General features: G+C 41.7%; 1 protein-coding gene across 3 annotated transcripts in view; it reads left to right on the forward strand.

The window, feature by feature from the left end:
• Positions 1 to 19,206, forward strand: part of AGPAT4 (1-acylglycerol-3-phosphate O-acyltransferase 4) — a 91,139-nt gene that overhangs the window by 30,907 nt on the left and 41,026 nt on the right. For all 3 annotated transcript variants that reach the window (XM_064446945.1, XM_064446943.1, XM_064446944.1), the window contains one exon: positions 18,383 to 18,552. In XM_064446945.1, coding sequence (XP_064303015.1) covers positions 18,383 to 18,552 — 170 coding nt within the window. The remainder of the gene's footprint in view (positions 1 to 18,382; positions 18,553 to 19,206) is intronic.

The following is a 19,206-nucleotide window of genomic DNA, read 5'->3' on the forward strand; positions in this document are numbered from 1 at the left end:
ATTTGGGCTTGGGATTGGCCCGACCCGTGTGCAGGACCTTGCACTTGGCCTTGTTGAACTTCATGGGGTTTGTACAGGCCCACCTCTCATGCCTGTCAAGGTCCCTCTGAATGGCATCCCTTCCCTCCAGTGTGGTGACCACACCACGCAGCTTGGTGTCATTGGCAAAGTTGCTGAGGGTGCACTTGACGGCACTGCCCATGTTGCCGACAAAGACGTTAAGCAGCGCCGGTCCCCAGAGCAACCCTGAGGAATGCCACTCTCCACTCTCCACTTGGACATTGAGCCATTGACTGCAGCTCTGTGAGTGCGACCATCCAGCCAATTCCAGTCCAGGTAGATGATGTCAGTTGTTCTTCCCTCATTCACTAGTGCTGTAAGGTCATTGTAGAAGGCCACCAAATTGATCAGGCACGATTTGCCCTTAGTGAAGGCAGGTTGGGTGTCACCAGTCACCTCCTTATTTTCCATGTGCTTTAGCATAGTTTCCGTGAGGATCTGCTCCATGATCTTGCCAGGCACAGAGGTGAGAGCAAGTGGCCTGTAGTTCCCCTGGTCTTCCTTTTTTCCCTGTTTAAAACCAGGGTTTATGTTTTTCCCCTTTTCGAGTCAGCGGGAACTTCACCGGTCTTCCATGACTTCTTCAACATGATGGGTAGTGGCTTAGCAACTTCATCCACCAGGTGTGTTCCCTCAGGACCCACAGATACATCTCATTAGGTCCCATGGACTTGTGCACCTTCAGGTTCCTCAGATGGCCTCAAAGCTGATCTTCTCCTACAGTGAGTGGTTCTTCATTCTCTGAGCCCCTGCCTTTGCCTTCTGTGACTTGGGAGGTGTGGCTTGAGCACATGGCAGTGAAGACTGAGGCAAAAGAAAAAAAGCCCTTGAGTACCGCAGCCTTCTCCGTATCCCAGGAAAGCAGGCCTCCCATTTCCTTCCGGAGAGGGCCCGCATTTTGCCTAGTCTTCCTTTTGTCACTGACATACCTATGGAAGCTTTTCCTGTTGCCCTTGACGTTCTTGGCTCGATTTAATTCTATCGGGGCTTTAGCTTTCCTAACCCGATCCCTGGCTGCTTGGGCTCTTTCTCTATATTCCTCCCAGGCTATGTGTCCTTGCTTCCCCGCTCTATAGGCTGACTTTCTGTGTTTGAGTTTGTCCTGGAGCCCCTCGTCCAGCCATGCAGGCCTCCTGGTGTTTTTGCCTGACTTGCTCTTTTTTGGGATGCATCGCTCCTGAGCTTGGAGGTGATGCTTGAATATTAACCAGCTTTCTTGGGCCCTTCTTCCCTCTAGGCCTTTATCCCATGGTACTCTACCAAGCAGATCCCTGAAGAGGCTGAAGTCTGCTCTCCTGAAATCCAGAGTAGTGAGCTTGCTGTGCTCCCTTGTTGGTGCCCTAATGATCTTGACCTCCACCATTTCATGGTCGCTGTAGCCAAGGCTGCCCTTGAGCTTCACGTTCTCCACCAGCCCCTCCTTGTTGGTGAGCACGAGGTCCAGCGTAGCACCTCTCCTTGTTGGCTCCTCTATCACTTGGAGAAGGAAGTTATCATCAATGCATTCCAGGAACTGTCTGGATTGCTTATGCCCTGCTGTGTTGTCCCTCCAACAGATATTGGGGTGGTTGAAGTCCCCCATGAGAACCAGGGCATGTAAATGTGAGTCTTCTCCTGTCTGTTTACAGAGGGCCTCATCCGCTCTGTCTTCTTGGAAGGAATGATGTTTGGAGCAACCTAGGTCATGAGTGATTTCTGTCCTTCAGGTGAGCTTGCTGACATTGCTTCTTCCACTGCTTTCAGGCTACATGGGAGTTCCAGTTGGGGAAAATTTGGGCTGGTAAAAATTACAGTTTTCAAATTAACAGGTTCATAATGATAGAGGACTGAGTACCTCTAGGCTCTTTCAGTCCCTTTTTCTTCATTCTTTTGCGGTGCAAGCTGTTGCAAAGATATTGAAGCAGCGGTGTTGGTAACTGCTGTTGGTTACAGGAAGTTATTGTCCTTTTAAATAATGTTGATAAATTCAAATTCTAAATAGTGTTTATTTGCACTGGATTTCTGCTTTTAAGCTTTTTAGGCAAGACTTTTAGAGAAGATCCAAATGGCTTGCACAGAACCTCAGAGACCTCAGGCACAGTGCCAGCTGGCAACCTGACAACTCTGCAGTTTGCCCTTGGTGGGTCTGATAGAGCAACCAGAACTGGTGCTTATTACTGTGCTTCTCTTAATTTCAAGTGGTTTAAGTCCTGTGAGATTTCCAGGTGACCATCAGGAAGGGTTGATTTTAAAAAGCTACATGTCCTCCTAATGCAAAGAGGAAATGTCAGCCTGCATCAGTTAAAGCAGGGAATTTCAATCAGTTGTAAATCACTAGTGTGTATGGCCTAGAGGATGGGAAGATGATAACTTTGCCTCCACCACCTTGCAAGCTGATAAATGTTGCTTCCAAGTCAGTGAGTCACATGGGTCCTCTCTATCTTTAATTTTGAGAGAATTGGGGCAACAAAGTTGGTAAAGATAATCCAGAAAGGAAATCTCTAGCTAAGTTCAAGGAAATCACTGACTCTTGCAATAGGCTGCTGCCTTTGTTCTGGGATTTCTGTACAGTTTTGATCAGTTCATCATGGGAGAAAATTCTGGTACCTGATATACTTTGTGTAATATTGTATCCCCTGCTTAAATCTTGACGTTTTTCCTGATTTTTTTTTTCCTTCTGTGATTCTGTTCCACTAGAAATACTTGTGATAAAGTTGAAAGAAATATCAGTAGTTTTTACACATCTGATCTTGGGATATCTCTCTAGTCCTGACACATGCACGCCTTGTTTGTATGATGGGTCTTTTTTTTTGCTACTGCTGTGACAAGTCAGATCATGCCTTTTAAAAGAAGCAATAGGTGTTCTTCCTGTACCTACTTGAAATGGTATGTCTCACTTCTACTCTTCATAATTTGCAAAGCATTGAATAGAAAAATGTCTTTGTACCAGAGAAGCACAGCCTGCCTTTTGTAAGTGGCAGGGGCTGTCTATTCAGAAACTGAATAGAATAACGTAAACTCTGAGCCTGTTGATTACGCAAGGTTGCCGTGTACCACATAAGCTAAACCTGTGTTTCCTAAGAAAATTATTCAACACAAATAATTCTAAGAGCACAGTAGACATGCAAAACCAAGAAGCTAGTTACCTCTGTGCGCAGTATTTCTGCAGTGTTATACTGAACCACTGGGACTACAGAGCAGGAAGCCAGTAATGATTTTTTTGTTTGTTCATTTTTTGTGGGCACCTTTTTAGTTTAAGCAGTACGAGGCTAGGTGAATTAGGGGTATCTTCACATATTTGCCTGCTGGAGGACACAAGCTGTGGGCTGTCTGAGCGGGTTGTGATGTTCCTCCTGTGGATTTTCTGACTTTCTTGCTACCCTTAAGTTTTGAGGAAATATTAATGCAAGCGCAATCAAACTAAGTGTGATTTGAGAGGCACTGGTGTCCTTACCTGTGCTGTAATATTGTGCATGCTTTGGGTGCTTCTTAACGTAATGTACTATTTCTGATGTGTGTTACAGTCTTTGCTAAGAAAAAAGTGGGGATTTTTGTATAATTATATATTTATATATTCGGATAACTTTAGCTTGAGGGGTTACACACTACACCTAGTATAAAACTCACTGCTTTATGTGTACTTGATAGGTATATTTGATCTGTAGTACTTTATTTTTAATTCATGAAAGCCATTTATTTGATTTGTAGTTTCTGACCTTATCGTCTCTTTAAAGAACACTTTGTGAAAGTCACTGCTAAGATTAAGAAGCTAAAATAAGCACCAGGACATAGTTCTTGTCTCTCAAGATCTCACGTGATGAGATGCTGTAAGATTACAGGCAAAGACAGGGAATCCATGGAATGCAAGTGGAAAATGAATAATGGTTTTGTTCTGAACAATGTTCTCAAAGGGCTGGAGGTTTCGTGGCTATTCACCATTAACTCTGATGATATAATACAGGTACTCAGTTAGCTTTTTCTTTCCAGTCCTGAAATTCCAATAGAATATCTTGTGCATAAGAAGACTAAGTAGAAGTTATCTACCTTAAGTCTAAAAATAAATTGTAGCATATTATTTCTGGTAATATGTTAGTATTTCTTATGAGTGTGCTACTTACCTGAAATCAAAAGCCAAATGCAAATATCATTGGGAAAAATATGGAAACCTTAGATGCCATTACCTCTAGTTTTCATATTCTGCTGTTCTGCAGAGACAGTAATTCCGTCTTTTTATGTGTTTACACCTCTATGAAATGTAACTCGTAGTAACTAGAGGCTTTATTTAAAAGCACTGCAGATTTTCTTAGTATTTAAATCACCTTTTGCTCAGTTTCCTAACCAAATTTACTTTTGCAATTTGTGCTAAAGATTGCTTTCTTTGGCAACTGGTAGTCTCTTTTATCATCAGTCATTTTCCTCTGAGATAAATTCATATCCTTTCTCATCAGTAACTGAAAATGCAGGTTAAACATGATGAAGGCATGGATTTAGAGCAACAAAAAGAATGGAATTTTCACTCTTGACATGCCATTTTGTTCTGAAATGCTTTCTTTCCAAAGTTCAAATTTTTGTTTGATTTGAAACTATAGAGGATAAACTTGCTTTATGTAGAAATACGCATTAGAATACATGCTAGAAGGAGAGAAATTATATGAAAATATGTTTCCTTCCTAAATATGTGGATTAAACATGGAAGATTCAGTTAAGAGTTAAATAACTTCCCTAATCTTTAGATGATCTAATTAGTACATGTAAGCAATGCATACGGCAAAAAAAACCCAAAACTACAAGGATGTGTGGGCCGTTGTTCTGAGACAAAATATGAGTCCTAAGTATGGACAATGTTGATAGCCCTATAATTAAGGAAATGCTAATGCTTCATTATGTCAAAGAAGTCAATTGTCATTGAAAAAATACAATGTAAGACTATGAGATCTGTTAACTTGGTTCATGTTTGCTTTTGTGCATACCTGAATTTTCAGATCCTGGCCCCCTGGAAGGTGTTTTTCTGTTGAGAACTCCTTTGGGAAAGGTTGCTGGCTGCTGCTATCCTGCTTAAACAGAAGTCTTTGCATATTGCTGCAAGGTACTGGCTTCCTCCCTTGTCCAGAGAATGCTCGTTGCAGCCTGTGGCAGCATAGCTCTGCAGTGTGTTTCTCAAGCAATGATGGAAGAGAGGAGACTTTGGTCTGCAAGACAGCCTGTTTGGACAATCTCACTTTTTTCCTAATGATGGGAAATAGGACTAGAAAGTAGTTTCTGTGTGGTTGAAACAAATTAATGCTGTTTCTAGCAACAGTATAATGTGCTCTTTTTAAATTGAACAAGATTCATCTTATAAAGCTGTTAGGTATTTTTAATCTGCCAAAGCAATTAGAAGAAACTTCAGAATATCAGATATCTGTATTTTCAGTCGCTTTAGACACAGTTCTTCTTATGCTAGTGGTATTTAGCTTAAATTGTTCTTCTTCTGCACTGTTAACCTCCCACATCCTTAAGCCATATTTGTGGGGGGCAACCCGATCTTCTTTCAAAATTTGTTTGATAGCTTGAGTGAGCCAAGCTTTTCTATTTTCTGATCATCCTAATAGCCCTGGTCTGCATCTGCTTTGTTTCAGCTTTTCCTTCCTGAGTGTGGATGTCTGGTACTGATGTGCTGTCCCAGAGATTATCTCAGTAGTGCAATGCGCTGTTCCCTTTCTCTCCAGGAGCAAACATCCTAATGCCACCTTTTTTCTTCTTAGAGCTGCATAACATGAACAGAGCAGAAACTTTCAGTGGCAAGCTAATGTTCCCAGGTATCTCTCTCCTCTGTCATTTCCAAATTATGAGGCTCTGTTTTATTAGTTCTGCAAGGCATCACGCAATGATCTGCCCTATCAAAATTAATTCCATTTCTGTTACCTTACCTCTCACGGTCATCTGATTCTTAGAGTGTGTTCTGACTTTGTGTCATCCACAAAAGCTATTCATTTGCGTTGAATGTTTTAGTCCTCGGAAACACTTCAAGGAGATCTTAATTCAGATTGACCAAAAGACAACAAAAATATATAGTTGCACTTTGTAGTTTAGTTCTCCTTTAAAGCTGTTTACTGATCTTCAGTTTCTCTTTGGTTTAATAGTAATTTCTTTTATTGTACCATACAAATGGCTTAGCATAGTCTGGGTTCATTAGATTTGAAGTCACCCTTTTGTCTATAAAATCAGGGTTATTCAGTGACGACATACAGACCTGCCTCTGAAAAATTATAGAGTTTTTTTTCCTAAATTCCAATTCTTGCAGACACCTCTTCTGAATAGTTCTTTGTTTGTTTTTGTTTTGTTTTCATTCCCATGTAGTATTGAGGCCTGATTACTCCTTCTGTAGTTACCCTCATCACTTATCTGCTCACCAGTCTTAGTAGTGTGTTTTGACTCTATTTTTAAAAACATGGTTTCATGGTCAATCTGAAACTATTTTTTTTTTAATGAGACTTCATTTCACTTGTGATTCAGTATTCTGGGAGGTCATCTGGGTCTTCCCTAGTTGAAATTCATTAGATTATGAGTTTTGCATTACCTTTATTTTCATACTGCTGCCTTGTCAACAGTCTCCTTTTTACTTTCTCATTGATGATTCTAGGGCAAAAGTGTTTGTTTTACTGTTGGAACACTCTTGCTTATCTAAAGAAATTTCTTTCATCCCTGCTAGGAATGACTGTCTTAGTCATTAGCTGTAGTAATCAGTCTGCTCACCATTCAAAGACAGAATTTAATCATAAAGAGTGAATTCTTTATAGTTGTACTGGGTCTAGTTGGTGTGGATTTTTTTTTTTTTTGTAATAGCCTGTATGGTGCTGTGTTTTGGATTTGTAACTAAAACAGTGTTGCTACTACACCAGAGTTTTGGCTATTGCTGAACAGTGCTTGGAGCATTGAGGCTTCCTCTTTTTCATCACTCTGCCCCCACCAGCAAGTACATTGGGGTGTGCAAGAAGTTGGGAGGGGATGCAACCAGGACAGCTGACCCGAAATGACCAAGAGGATATTCTATGCCACATAACATCACGCTCAGCAACAAAAACTGAGGGGAGGGCTGGTTTTGGAAGGGAGCCATTGCTTCTAGACAGGCTGGACATGGGTCTGCTTGTGGGAGGTGATTGCTTTTGCATCACTCGTTCTGGGCTTTTTTCCCCCGTTCTTCTTCCTTTTTCCTTTGCTTATTAAACTGTCTTTGTACCAGCCCATGAGTTTTCTTGTTTCTGCTCTTCATATTCTCTCTCCTGTCCCACTGGTGATGGGGGCAGTGAGCAAGTGGCTCTGTGTCACTTAGTTGCTGATCAGGGTTAACCCACAACAGTCCTTTGTTATATGCAGTTTGGGGCAACACAACTGAGGAAGTGTTTGAGAAAGGGAAGAGAATAATCTGGATTCTTCTGAAAGCTGATTTTGCCATAAAATAAGGCAGGGTCGGAGGACCTTCATGGGAGATGCAGTTTGAGGGAATAATATATCAAGATGGGCATCATAACATCCCAATCCTCTGGGGGTATAGAGGACCCGAGGCCCGCAGCATCCTGAATGAAAAGCATAATAGCAACATACAAGGTGGGGCTGAGCTGATTCAGAAATAGTTGGTACAGAACCACAGCTCCTTCTAGCTCCTTGGCTTAACTGCTGGTGGGGGTTAACCCCATAACATACAGTTTTTGTTTGTTTGTTTGTTTTCTCCACCTAATATGAAAAAAAAATCCTTCCATAATCGAATGAAGTATGGGGTTCGTCCACAGTCTTCTGGTTCTATTCCAGTGGAACAGATTATCCATCCATTCCCCTCCTCTCCCATTGACTTAAATCCAAACTTATCTGACTTACTCAAACTATCTTTTCACAAAAAGAAATATCATGGCCTCAGTTATTGAGGAATAAGAAGCAAAAATCTATTTTGTTTAAAACTTCTGCTTCAGTCCTGACTTAACACTTTCACTACTTCTCTTCTAGCTTTTTCTGTACTAGCAAATGGGTTCTTTTTTGGCCTCTACTGTGCAAAAGTTTACAAACCTATAAGGTGTTTCTGATCCCTGAAATACTGGTCAAAGCTGGTAAAATCCTTTAACCAACTGCCCATTTAGTGGCTCCTGTGTTTAACAATATTTGTAATTTTTTCTTCTTGTTACCTAGTGAGTTTTTCACTGGTGTTTGCATCTTCAGTTATTTGCTTTTCTTTCCTCTGTACATGCTGTAAGTCCTGTAAATGGCTGGTGTTTCTTCTGAAAGTTTATTAAGTTATGCCAGATTCTCAACTTTAATTCAGAGCAAGTTGCTCCTAGCCCTTCTGGTATCGGAAGAGAGCTTGAAAAGAAACTATAGACATTCAAATACCTGGTGGCAAGTACTTTTCTGTGCATTGGGAGTATTTTATAATACTTATAAAAGTTGGGAGCCGATTTGTAACCACTGCATAATTATTGCATTTGATTTTTTTGAGTCTATCAATTTAAGATAGCACTTGCTTATGCTTAATATACGTCACCCTGCTCTCATTTAAGCTTCCTTTTTGAGATTTAGATAGTAATATGCCATCCTAACCATCAAAATGCGAACTGGAGTAACCTCATATGGACTGTTCATCCAAGATATTGTTGCTGCAACAACTTCATCAGTGGGACACAGAAGTTAGTCCTTGTGTGCTCCCCTGGCTAAGGCATGATGCAGGGTCATATTTAATCAAGGCATGCCAGGAGAGGAATGTGAGGTGGATCAGGTGGTGCTTTGCTTTGTCCCGGGGTGGGTCTGTATGCCAGAGCAGGAAAGTTGTTTGGTTGTCCCTTTAGAAGGCAGTTGCTGTGCAAGCCCAAGCTAAACTTAACTGATAAGGGCTATCAAATGCTGTATTACTGGTCAGTGCAGAACACTTAACACCTTTCTTTTAAGTTGTTTCTCACCTACTCTTTTCCTGTTTCCTCTCCCAGCACTCATCTCTTATGCCTGTCAGTGCTCATACAGATGAACATACTGGACTTTTTGGTTTGTGTATATCAAATACTGAATAATTTAATAAGCATAATCTAATATTCACAGAAACCTGACCTCAGCTGCTGCTTGCTGAGATAAGATGTTTCCTTCTAGTAAGGACAGAGCAAAACTTCCCCTGATATTCTTTATGTACATGTCTCATGCAGGAAAACTGCTTCATAGTACAGACCTTGCATAGCAGTCAGGGCAGAACCATTCCTCAGAGGATGTTCCTCCAGAATGCTTTCTGCATCCTAATAGGCCACTTCAGCAGAGCATATTACTACAGTGTATGCCAGAAAGCTATGTTAAACTTCAAGAGGGTGACGTGTAGTGTATAGATCCTTCATTTTGGAATTAAAATTTACTTTAGAAATAGTTGCATGCATGTAACAGTTGAGACAGGGGATGATGCTGGTTGCTTAAGGTAGACAAAAGTTTTTGCATGCTACAAGCGTAGGTTACTGTTATCCTAAAAAGCAGGTTAGTTCAGCCAGTGTGTAAAACACCAAACTACACACAGAGCAGAGGTATTTTATTTAATTCATTTTTTGTGCAGAGATTGGTGCTAGGTGGTATCCCACAAAGCTAGCACACCACACCGAGAAATTACAAGGCATTTATACAGTTAAATGTGTCAGTCACTGCTAATATTCACACGCCTCAGCTAATAATAGGTTAATTTCTTTCTCCCTTCAACTTAAAGGTACAGCTGGCTATTAAATTACCACACATGCTCAGACAGTAAGGGGCTTATTAGAGGGGGGGTGGTTTCCTGGTCTATGGGTGTGATTTTTAGTATTATAATGAGGATAGTTCACAAAAAGGGCACTTTGGTTTAGTTCTTATCAACATCCCAATTAGTTGTTCTTCTTGACTATACACTTTATCACCCTGTTCTAGTTCTCAGCGTCTTCTGAGGCAGGATGTTTGCTTTGATCAGTCTGTTGGCTCTCCTCAGGGATAGATTCATAAAACAAGGGCTTCCCTATCTCTCAGTTCCTGTCTCTGGCCGTCAAATTCTGTTCTGCCAAGCTCACATAGTTCATCATTATGGCTTAGCAGAAAAATAAAAAAATTCCATTTTTGGGGGATATCATTACTACTGTTAAATCGGTACCAACATCTGGAGCCCAACCTGCTTTTCATAGGGGCGGTGGGGATTACTTGTGTGAAGTGCTGTTTGTTAGACATCATGAAGTACTGTGACAGGCAATGCCTGTCAGCATGGATTACAGGAGGCTGTAATGTATCTGGTCTCTATTGTTTGGGATGATGTTTTCTGATGGGCCGCAGACAGTTGGGATAGAATTAAGAAAGGCGGATAATATAAATGATTTGTAGTCAAAAGTATTGTTTCTTCTTATACCAGTTGACATACCTAGAAAACTGGAAAGGATTTGCATGCAGAAACCCTTCTTCAAGTTTAAAAGAGAAATTGCAATCTTCAGGTTAAATTCAGACTGAGAACAGCTGATTTGCAGCACAGACTGGGATCCACCTGGCTGGAGAGCAGCTCTGTGGAAAGGGACGTGGGGGGTCCTGGTGGACAGGAAGCTCAACATGAGCGAACAGTGTGCTGCTGCAGCCAAGAAGGCCAACAGGATGCGGGGTTGCATCAAAAAGGGCATCACCAGCAGAGGTAAAGAAGTCATTATCCCACTCTACTCAGCACTTGTCAGGCCACACCTGGAGTACTGTGTACAGTTCTGGTACCCGCTGTACAAAAAGGATGTGGACAGGCTGGAAGGGGTCCAGAGAAGGTCCACAAAGATGACCAAAGGACTGGGAAGCCTGCCGTATGAGGATCGGCTGGGAGAACTGGGTTTGTTCATCCTTGAGAAAAGGAGGCTCAGAGGGGATCTCGTTGCTGTGTACCAGTACTTAAGGGGCAGCTACAAAGAAGATGGGAAGATGGAGACTCCCTTTTTACAAGGAGTCACATGGAGAGGACAAAGGGGAATGGACACAAGTTGCTCTTGGGGAGACTCCGATTGGACACAAGAGGAAAACTTTTCACAGTGAGGACAGTCACCCATTGGAATAATCTCCCCAGGGAAGTGGTTGGCTTGGCCACGTTGGACACCTTCAAGAGTCATCTGGACAGGGTGCTGGGCTGTCTTGTCTAGGCTGTGCTCTTCCTAGAAAGGTTGGACGAGATGATCCCTGAGGTCCCTTCCAACCTGTGATTCTGTGATTGAAGGTTAATTTATCTATTCATCCATTAGCCTGTGAGGGGAAGAAGGGTTGGCATCTGTGGATTGGGGAGGGTAGCGATACAGGACAGAGAAATACAGGGAATTGTCTGTGGAACATTGATGTTAGTTGGAGGTAGACAGGCATTCTGTCACACAGGTGACAAAAACCATAACTTCATAATCATCCTTCCCAGCTATATTCTGGCTGGTTTCAGTATGTTATAGACTAGGCTTTCTTTGAGTGGAAGCAGCAGTCACTTATATGAATCCACCAATGTGGAAAACATGCATGTGTGCTCAGACAGATGTATGTTGTTTCCTCTTCTCAGTTAATCTTCTTAGAGCATCAGTAACTTCTTCCCAAAACTTTTTGGGGATCACTTGCTGGCTGTATTTGGTAGTTTTTGGACTTTGGGGATGTCATCTCCCTCCTGCTGATAACTAATTCCCATGAAGAACTGAACATTGAGGTTTTTATTATAAACCGAAGGGTTGTAATGTACCATTCTTAACAGTGAAAAGGTTTACTCAAAGCAGCTAAGTAGGGACGGTATTTCTTAAATTGAAGATATGCAGGCTTAAAAATAATAAAATCTACAAGTAGGCCAAAGGTGCATGGAGAAAAAATTATTTTTAGTGTGTATATATAGGAAGTTGCTTAAAAGAAAGCGTTGAAACGAGGCTGGTGCTCCTTTTGCACAGCGACTTGCAGTGGATGCACTGCATTTTTATTTTGCTAAGCAGTTCCTCTGTGGTAGTGCTTCTGTGCACAGTAAAAGAAAGTCAATGGTGTTTTGGGCAACAAGAAACCACATCCGGAAGAGATGTGACTTCCTGGTTTCATGCCCATACAAAGCTAATGTTGGTGTAATGGGAATTTGCCAAGCGGCTTTGTTGTCTTTCATGTTTGTTAGTACTAACTCCTTTGATCAGCACATGCTATACTGACCTCAGTCATTTCTGGCAAAAGCAGCACATTGTATTTGTTGGAATATAAGACTGGTGAAGAGAAGGACATTAAAATGATTTCCTGCAAGAAAATGTTCAGGGTCTCAGAGCCTGAATACATGAAAGGGCTGCGCTTTGCAAGCGCATCTGGTAACTTCTTGTGATGGGTGAGCAATTAAGAGTTGTCATTCCTGCCTTGCTCTCTGTTGGTGATTTCTGTCCCTAAAAGCACAGCCATGTAATTCATTGAAATGTTATTCAAGGGAGTTGCTTACAGGATCTCCCATGGGGACTGGGGCAAAAATCTCCAAGAGCAGAACTGCAGCCAATAGAGAAAGGTTTTGTTTGTTTGTTTTTGTTTTTAAATTTGTGTGCATGGTTTTCCCTGCCATCAGCCTCCCATGTTTTGCTGTGAAACAGCTTTAAAGGAGGGGAAGGAAGTCCAGAGATAACAGTGATTGTACCAACAGCTAGGGTAAGTCGCAGTGGGTGATGGGTGGTGGTGCTGAGGCAAGAGGGAGCTGGACTTTGGTATTCTCTTCGGTTTAAAACAGTCGACTTACTCATTTTCCTATAGGTTGAAGACCAGGACCTCTGTCTTGGAGTGGACCAGATTAGTCAATTCCACCTTATTGGTAGACCTGCCTGTGTTGCTCACGCAGAATAAAGAATGGGAGGGAAGCTGCTTGAAGCTGGAGAGCTGATGCCTTGTGTGGCTGTGCTCCATGAATGACCTCCCCCTCATCTTGGGGAAGCGGGGAAGGCATTCCTTGACTTCTCAGCTACAGTTTTTTTTCCAAGAACTAGCTTTTTATTCCCCTCACCAGAAATATGTAGATGCTTTTTTATAATGATGTTATTTTTTAAAATTTTCTTGTACACATGTAATAATGTTCCAGCTCTGAGCTCCAATAATTTCATGTACCTAATCAGTGCAAGCTTACAGAAGAACTGCCTTCAAGTTTTCCTCATAAGTACTTGCAGCTCCTGTGGAGAAGAAGGGCATAGAGACTAGAAATAAATGACTGGTCAGGTTAGATGGCATAGTGAAGCACTAGAGTAGCCTGTGTAAGGAGGCTGTAGAGTCGTCACTACTTGGAAGTGTTCTGAAAACCTCTTAGGTAGCTTTGCCATTAATATAGTAGATATTACTATCTACTATCCGTGGGGGACAGAGGGCTTTAGAGTAGTCCAGAGAAGATAATAGACTTGCTTTTCTTAGTTACCTGTAGACTTAATTCATTCTATGGAAAATATGTAGGAGGTGCACCTAGACGTTATAGTCTGAAAATCGGGAAAGGTAGTAAGTTGTTATTGTAAGTCATTCTTCTGTGGCCAGGCACAGACTGGACTACACTGTCTGTCAGTCTGTCTTTAGCCTTTTTTGTTTGTTTGTTTGTTTTGATTTTTTTAAAATGCTTTCCCCAGTGTTCTATGCAATATACTCATTCATCATTTGCTGGCTGAACATGAGCCAGCAGTGTGCCCAGGTGGCCAAGAAGGCCAACAGCATTCTGTCTTGTATCAGGAGTAGTGTGGCCAGCAGGAGTAGGGGAGTGATTGTGCCCCTGTACTTGGCACTGGTGAGGCCGCACCTTGAATATTGTGGTCAGTTTTGGGCCCCTCACTACAAGAGGGACATTGAGTTGCTGGAGCATCTCTAGAGAAGGGTCTGGAGAGCAAGTCCTGTGAGGAGCGGCTGAGGGAACAGGGGTTGTTCAGCCTGGAGAAGAGGAGGCTGAGGGGAGACCTTACTGTTCTCTCCAACTACCTGAAAGGAGGTTGTAGTGAGGTGGGTGTTGGTCTCTTCTCCCAGGTTACTAGCGATAGAACGAGAGGAGGTGGCCTCAAGCTGCATCAGGGGAGGTTTAGTTTGGATATTAGGAAAAATGTCTTCACTGAGAGAGTGGTCAGGCACTGGAACAGGCTGCCCAGAGAGGTGGTAGAGTCACCATCCCTGGAGGTGTTCAAAAAACGTGTAGACGTGGCACTTCAGGGCATGTTTAGGAGACATGGTAGTGTTGAATTGACAGTTGGACTTGATGATCCCTGTCTGGTCTTTGAAATGGTGGTCACAGCTTGCCCATTTGTCTTGCTTTTTATTTGTATTGGAGAGTTTACTATGCTTTTACCATATATTCCCATAAGAATTTTCTAAATTCTCTTTCTTGGTGTTGCCTTGATGCATAGGTTAAAGAAAATGAAAAATGTTAGATGCAAACAGTTCTGTTGCTCTTTAAAACAGGTTATGTACTTATTTGAGATCTTCAAATTATTTATTTATTGAGTCAATACGTAACTATTCTTTTAGTTGCATTTTAAAATATGCATTTTATGGTTAATCTTGTAAGCAACTGGTTCCATGGCTTATCAAGCATAGTTAGCTAAAGGAATTACTAACAACTGCTATAGAAGAACAATGTTAGCTGTTTTAATGACTTACTCTTCCAAAACTTTGGGGTGTAAAAAAACAATTCTCAGTAGACTCTGTGTGCGTTTCGCTTCTTCCCTTAAATGTTTTTCATATAACTAGTTATAGTTCAGGTCAGCCTTAGAGGTGTTTTCTTTTTAGTTATTTGTTCGGTAAGTTCAGGCATTGAGGCAGTTCAGATTTGTCCAGTGAAGGGCTAGGAAGCAGTCTACTGTTGCAGGAGGTAGGGGCCGTTCTGTGTAGCAGGATGAGGGTTTTTTTTATTCCAGACAGGTAGAAAACCTCAAAATTCTTAAGCAGATGGAGTATCTGTATTAGGCTTTGCAGTCATGTTGTCTCCCTGTCATTAGCCTCTCCTGAAGCTAGTTGTAACATACTGCAAAGTCTTTGCCTTCAAAGCGGGGATGAGAGATTTCAAGTTCTTTTGGTTTTTCTCCCTCCTTTGTATTAATTGTGTGGAAGTGCCACTGGAGGAGTTGCTTTGCAAGGCAAGAACCCCCATGGGTGAATATGTATTTACCAGCTCAGTTGTGATGATCAAACTGCAAAACCTCATGAAAGGGGATGGGGAGAAGCCTTGGAAATCTTGTACCAGCCCTGGTTAGGAGCAAGAGAATAATTTTTTTCCCCCTATGTAAATTGATTTTTAGTTATGCAGTCTGGCTGGTGTACAAAGAGGAGGAAGCTTGCACTGATCATCTACACTGTGAAGGAGGGAAGGAGAGTGTGTGTGAGTGACCTTGTGCTGCTGAGCCACCGCAGCAAGTTTCTGGGTAATAAATTTCTGTGGCAGGTTGTGGAAGTAAGCTGGTGGCATGATGCAAGAGTAGCGCAAACTGACACTACTAATCATTGCTTGAGAACCACAAAGACAGAAGAGGCTGGGAAGAAGGGGAAAGAAAGAGTAGGGAAGGTGAGGGGAAGAAACATGTTAAGAACGTAAAGGCTGGCAGATGGTATTTATTGTATTTAATACAGGGTCATTCAGTGCCTGCTTGGTGTTTCTGCAGGAACTGCATGAGCACATCAGTCACAAGTGGGCATTCAAGGTGAGGAACAGGGACCTATTTCTGCAGTATTTAGTCAAACAAAAACCCCTCTTATCTGAAACCTGAAGAATCAAACCACATATAGAAATATTTTTGTCTATGCTTTTTTGGAATGCATTTGAGACTGAAAATATGTAACTGAAGAGCTCTATACATGCGTCACACCTATATAGTGAGATTCAGGGTGTATTATTAGTTTTGTTCAAATTCCTTAGGAAAAGACAAAATTAAAAAACCACACTTGAAGTGGGATAGCTTTGAAGTCTTTTCTTGGGCAAAGTTGGCTTTTTCTTCAAGGAAGCCTCACAGTCATCACCTCTACTTGTTGGTTTTAGGCAATAGGTTTAATGGCAGCAGAGGTTATAAATGAGAAAATCCCATCTGGCAATCATTTATTCTCTTAGTTGGGTTCCTAGGTAAGCAAAAGACAAACTAATCCTGTCACTAACATCCTTTCTTTTCTGTGATTGTGTTCTGCCCCAGGATGACACTGTAGATTGTGTAAAGGTTTGCAGCTTGGTGTGGTCATGTCTGTCCCCCATCCCATCCGTCCCCTTCAGGTTATTGTTCAATTTTGCTGTGTTTTGGGGAGTGGAAGGCTTTTATTTCCAATACAAATCTAATGGAAAGCTACACCCTTAGAAAGATGTAAAATTGTGAATGTGTGTCACAAAGCAGCTCTTAGCAGGGGAAGTCTGGAAGTGCAGCTGTGTATACACTTTTGTATCTGCACAGCTCTCTCGCTGAGATATTAATATCTCTGGTTTTCATCGGGAAATTGGTTTCCAACCAGTAAAATCGCTGCTTGGTTAACACATGGCAGTTTAGGTCTCCCTCCACATCTCTGACTATTGTTTTGATGCATAATAGCATGCATTGAATAATATGTACTCCTGTCATGGTAGTAGTTACCTGCCCTAATTAGAAATAAGCAGGGGGACTGACAAGTTGGTCATTTATCTGGACTATAAACATAGTTTTATCATATTAAGGTAATGTTATTTGAATAGAATTGTCTATTAGCCTGGCTGCAACACTGTTACATAAAATTCATTCATGTCACTAATGCCTGTTCTCCAGTGTACAGCACAATGTCATCCAAAAGCTTCAGGCAATTAATTTCGCTAATGATGACTGAAAATGTAGACTTGTTCTTAGCTGTTTTCTGCTTTTGGTCACTAGTTGAGGCCAGTAGGGGACCTAAATTGAAATTATTTCAGAAGTGTTTCAAAGACTGGCCTGGTTTTGATCTTTCCTGAGGTGAATGAGGATTTGTGGTGCTTCCGGGCTTGCCTGAAACCAGGAGAGCATCTCGGGTGTCTCATCCTTCCAGTAGAGGCATTCATATGGCACAGATATGCCCTGAGAAGGGGATAAGTTTCACTTAGCAAAAAACAACCCCTCACATTAGACCTTTGCTTTGGTGCAGATGTTTTGTGATAGCTTTGACAGGAAGCAAACATGTCCCTTAACTCCTCTATCTTGACAGACAGTTCTCGTTAGTCCCGTGGTCCCCTCGGCTGAGGACGTGGATTACTTAAGGAGAGCCACTGCTTTTAGATTTTCTTTTTCCATCTCCATGGACATAGAGCTTACCAAGCCTGTTGGCTTTACTGACTCATCTCAAATTCTCATGCCCCAGACCAGAGAGACTTTGCTAAATAAAGGTTTAATTCACAAGTCTTGTGGTCAGGCTTATAGTTACAAGCAAAACAAATACAAAGCCTGCTTCTTGCCAGTGCTTGGTAATGGGATAAGCAAATACGAGGGTGAAAGCTGTATGATAGTCACTAGGAGACTGCTGAGAAACCATTCTCCGGCTTGTAAGTACAGCTGTTTTAAACAGCCCTCACTGTCCTACCAATGCTTCTATCATTTCTTACAGTTAGGTTTTGGGAAAAATCTGGGTGCCAATCCAGAGTGATTTTGAGGTATTTAACTGTGATTTCCCTGTTACCCCCAACCCCACCTCTGTTTCCTGTTTGCTTTATCAGTTTATCAACTAAGGGACGTGCAGACGGTTATGCTCTTAACAACTATTCTTGGCTCTGCACACTTTGGCAGCCACCCACCCACCTTGTCTTTGGTCTGGGGATGGATGTTGTTCATTCAGTCTGAGCTATTGGCTTTGCTCTGGATGATTGATACATCCCTGTCAAATGTAGACTGCCTCAGCTGTAGCAGGGCATACTTCTGACAAGTTAACAGGATGATGCATAGGGTGTACACATAACAGACCTGGTTCCAGGTGTCTTGTCCAAACTGCTTTCTTGTCTATAATTGTGCAGTGTTTAGAGGAACATGAGGACCTGTGTGTGGCAGGAATAGGTATGTTTGTTTCTGCTATAAGCTTGTTCTGTTCTTCATGTATTTATTGTACTATTGTAAACTATAAATGCTAATTTACAGGTATTTTTGATGAAGTAATTTGTAGCATTGAATTTGCAGTTTTCAGATAAATGAAACTCCTTTTTCTCAATATCACTGTAGAAAATTTCTGCTCCCTCTTTCTGTGCAATGTCCTTATTTCCCTTCTCTTCCCTGTCCCCCCACCTTGCTGTACCAAGATGTGTGACACTGTGGTTTATGTTCAGCATTTCTAATTCATTACAACCTTTTCTTTGCCATGCGCTGTTGAGGTGACCGATACTTTTCAACATGTTACTGTTTTGTGGTTTTGCATATACTTTGTACATTCATGTATTTCTTGTTCTTTATTCCAGAGATGGTGATGTTACTGGAATGGTGGTCAGGTACCGACTGCACCCTCTACACTGACCCAGAGAGTTACCACAAGTATGGGAAGGAGAATGCCATTGTAATCCTTAATCACAACTTTGAAATCGACTTCCTCTGTGGCTGGAACTTTTGTGAAAGATTTGGGGTCTTGGGGGTGAGTTGTGATTAGCATTTAAAATGAACTTACTCTTCTTGGATGCAGAAAAAAACAAAACAAATTCTTTGTGTTTTTGAAAATTAACAGATCTGTGCTCAAATTTCACTCAGCCATTGTCCAGACTTAGAGAGGTGAACTTAAAGCAATGCAGTGCAAGTACGCGGACTACTGAGACAAGATTGCTTGGGCATCCACAGAAATTTTAAAAACATTGCAGTTATTGCTGATGAAGAAGATTATTTTAACCTGTGGAGGTCATTACAGTTGTTTCTCTCTGTGTGCTTGCTAGGTAACTATTACAGTTCATTGTGCTGCAGAAAGATGAGCTGTTCTGTGATTCTGTAGAATTTGTTTGCTTTCTCCAGTGAAGTCTTCCAAATCCACAGCTAGAGTTTGAATGATGTAGTTTCCGTCTCTCAATATCAAAGAGTTGCCACCTCAAGTGAAAGCAGTAACCAGGTTATAGCTAGTAAGAGGAGTGGGAGGAATGAGTTGTCCGTAGTTGAACACACTATTACATTAGGCTACGAGTACATGTGCATTTATTTTCATGGTTGGTTTTTTTGTTTTCCCTGTCAGCTCATGGAGCTGATTAAGTCAAGCCAGCTTGACTTAATTCTACAGTGATGATGACAGTCTCTCTCTAACAGG

This window comes from Phalacrocorax carbo, chromosome 3 (assembly GCF_963921805.1).
Source record: "Phalacrocorax carbo chromosome 3, bPhaCar2.1, whole genome shotgun sequence".
In the NCBI taxonomy this organism is placed as follows: Eukaryota; Metazoa; Chordata; class Aves; order Suliformes; family Phalacrocoracidae; genus Phalacrocorax; species Phalacrocorax carbo.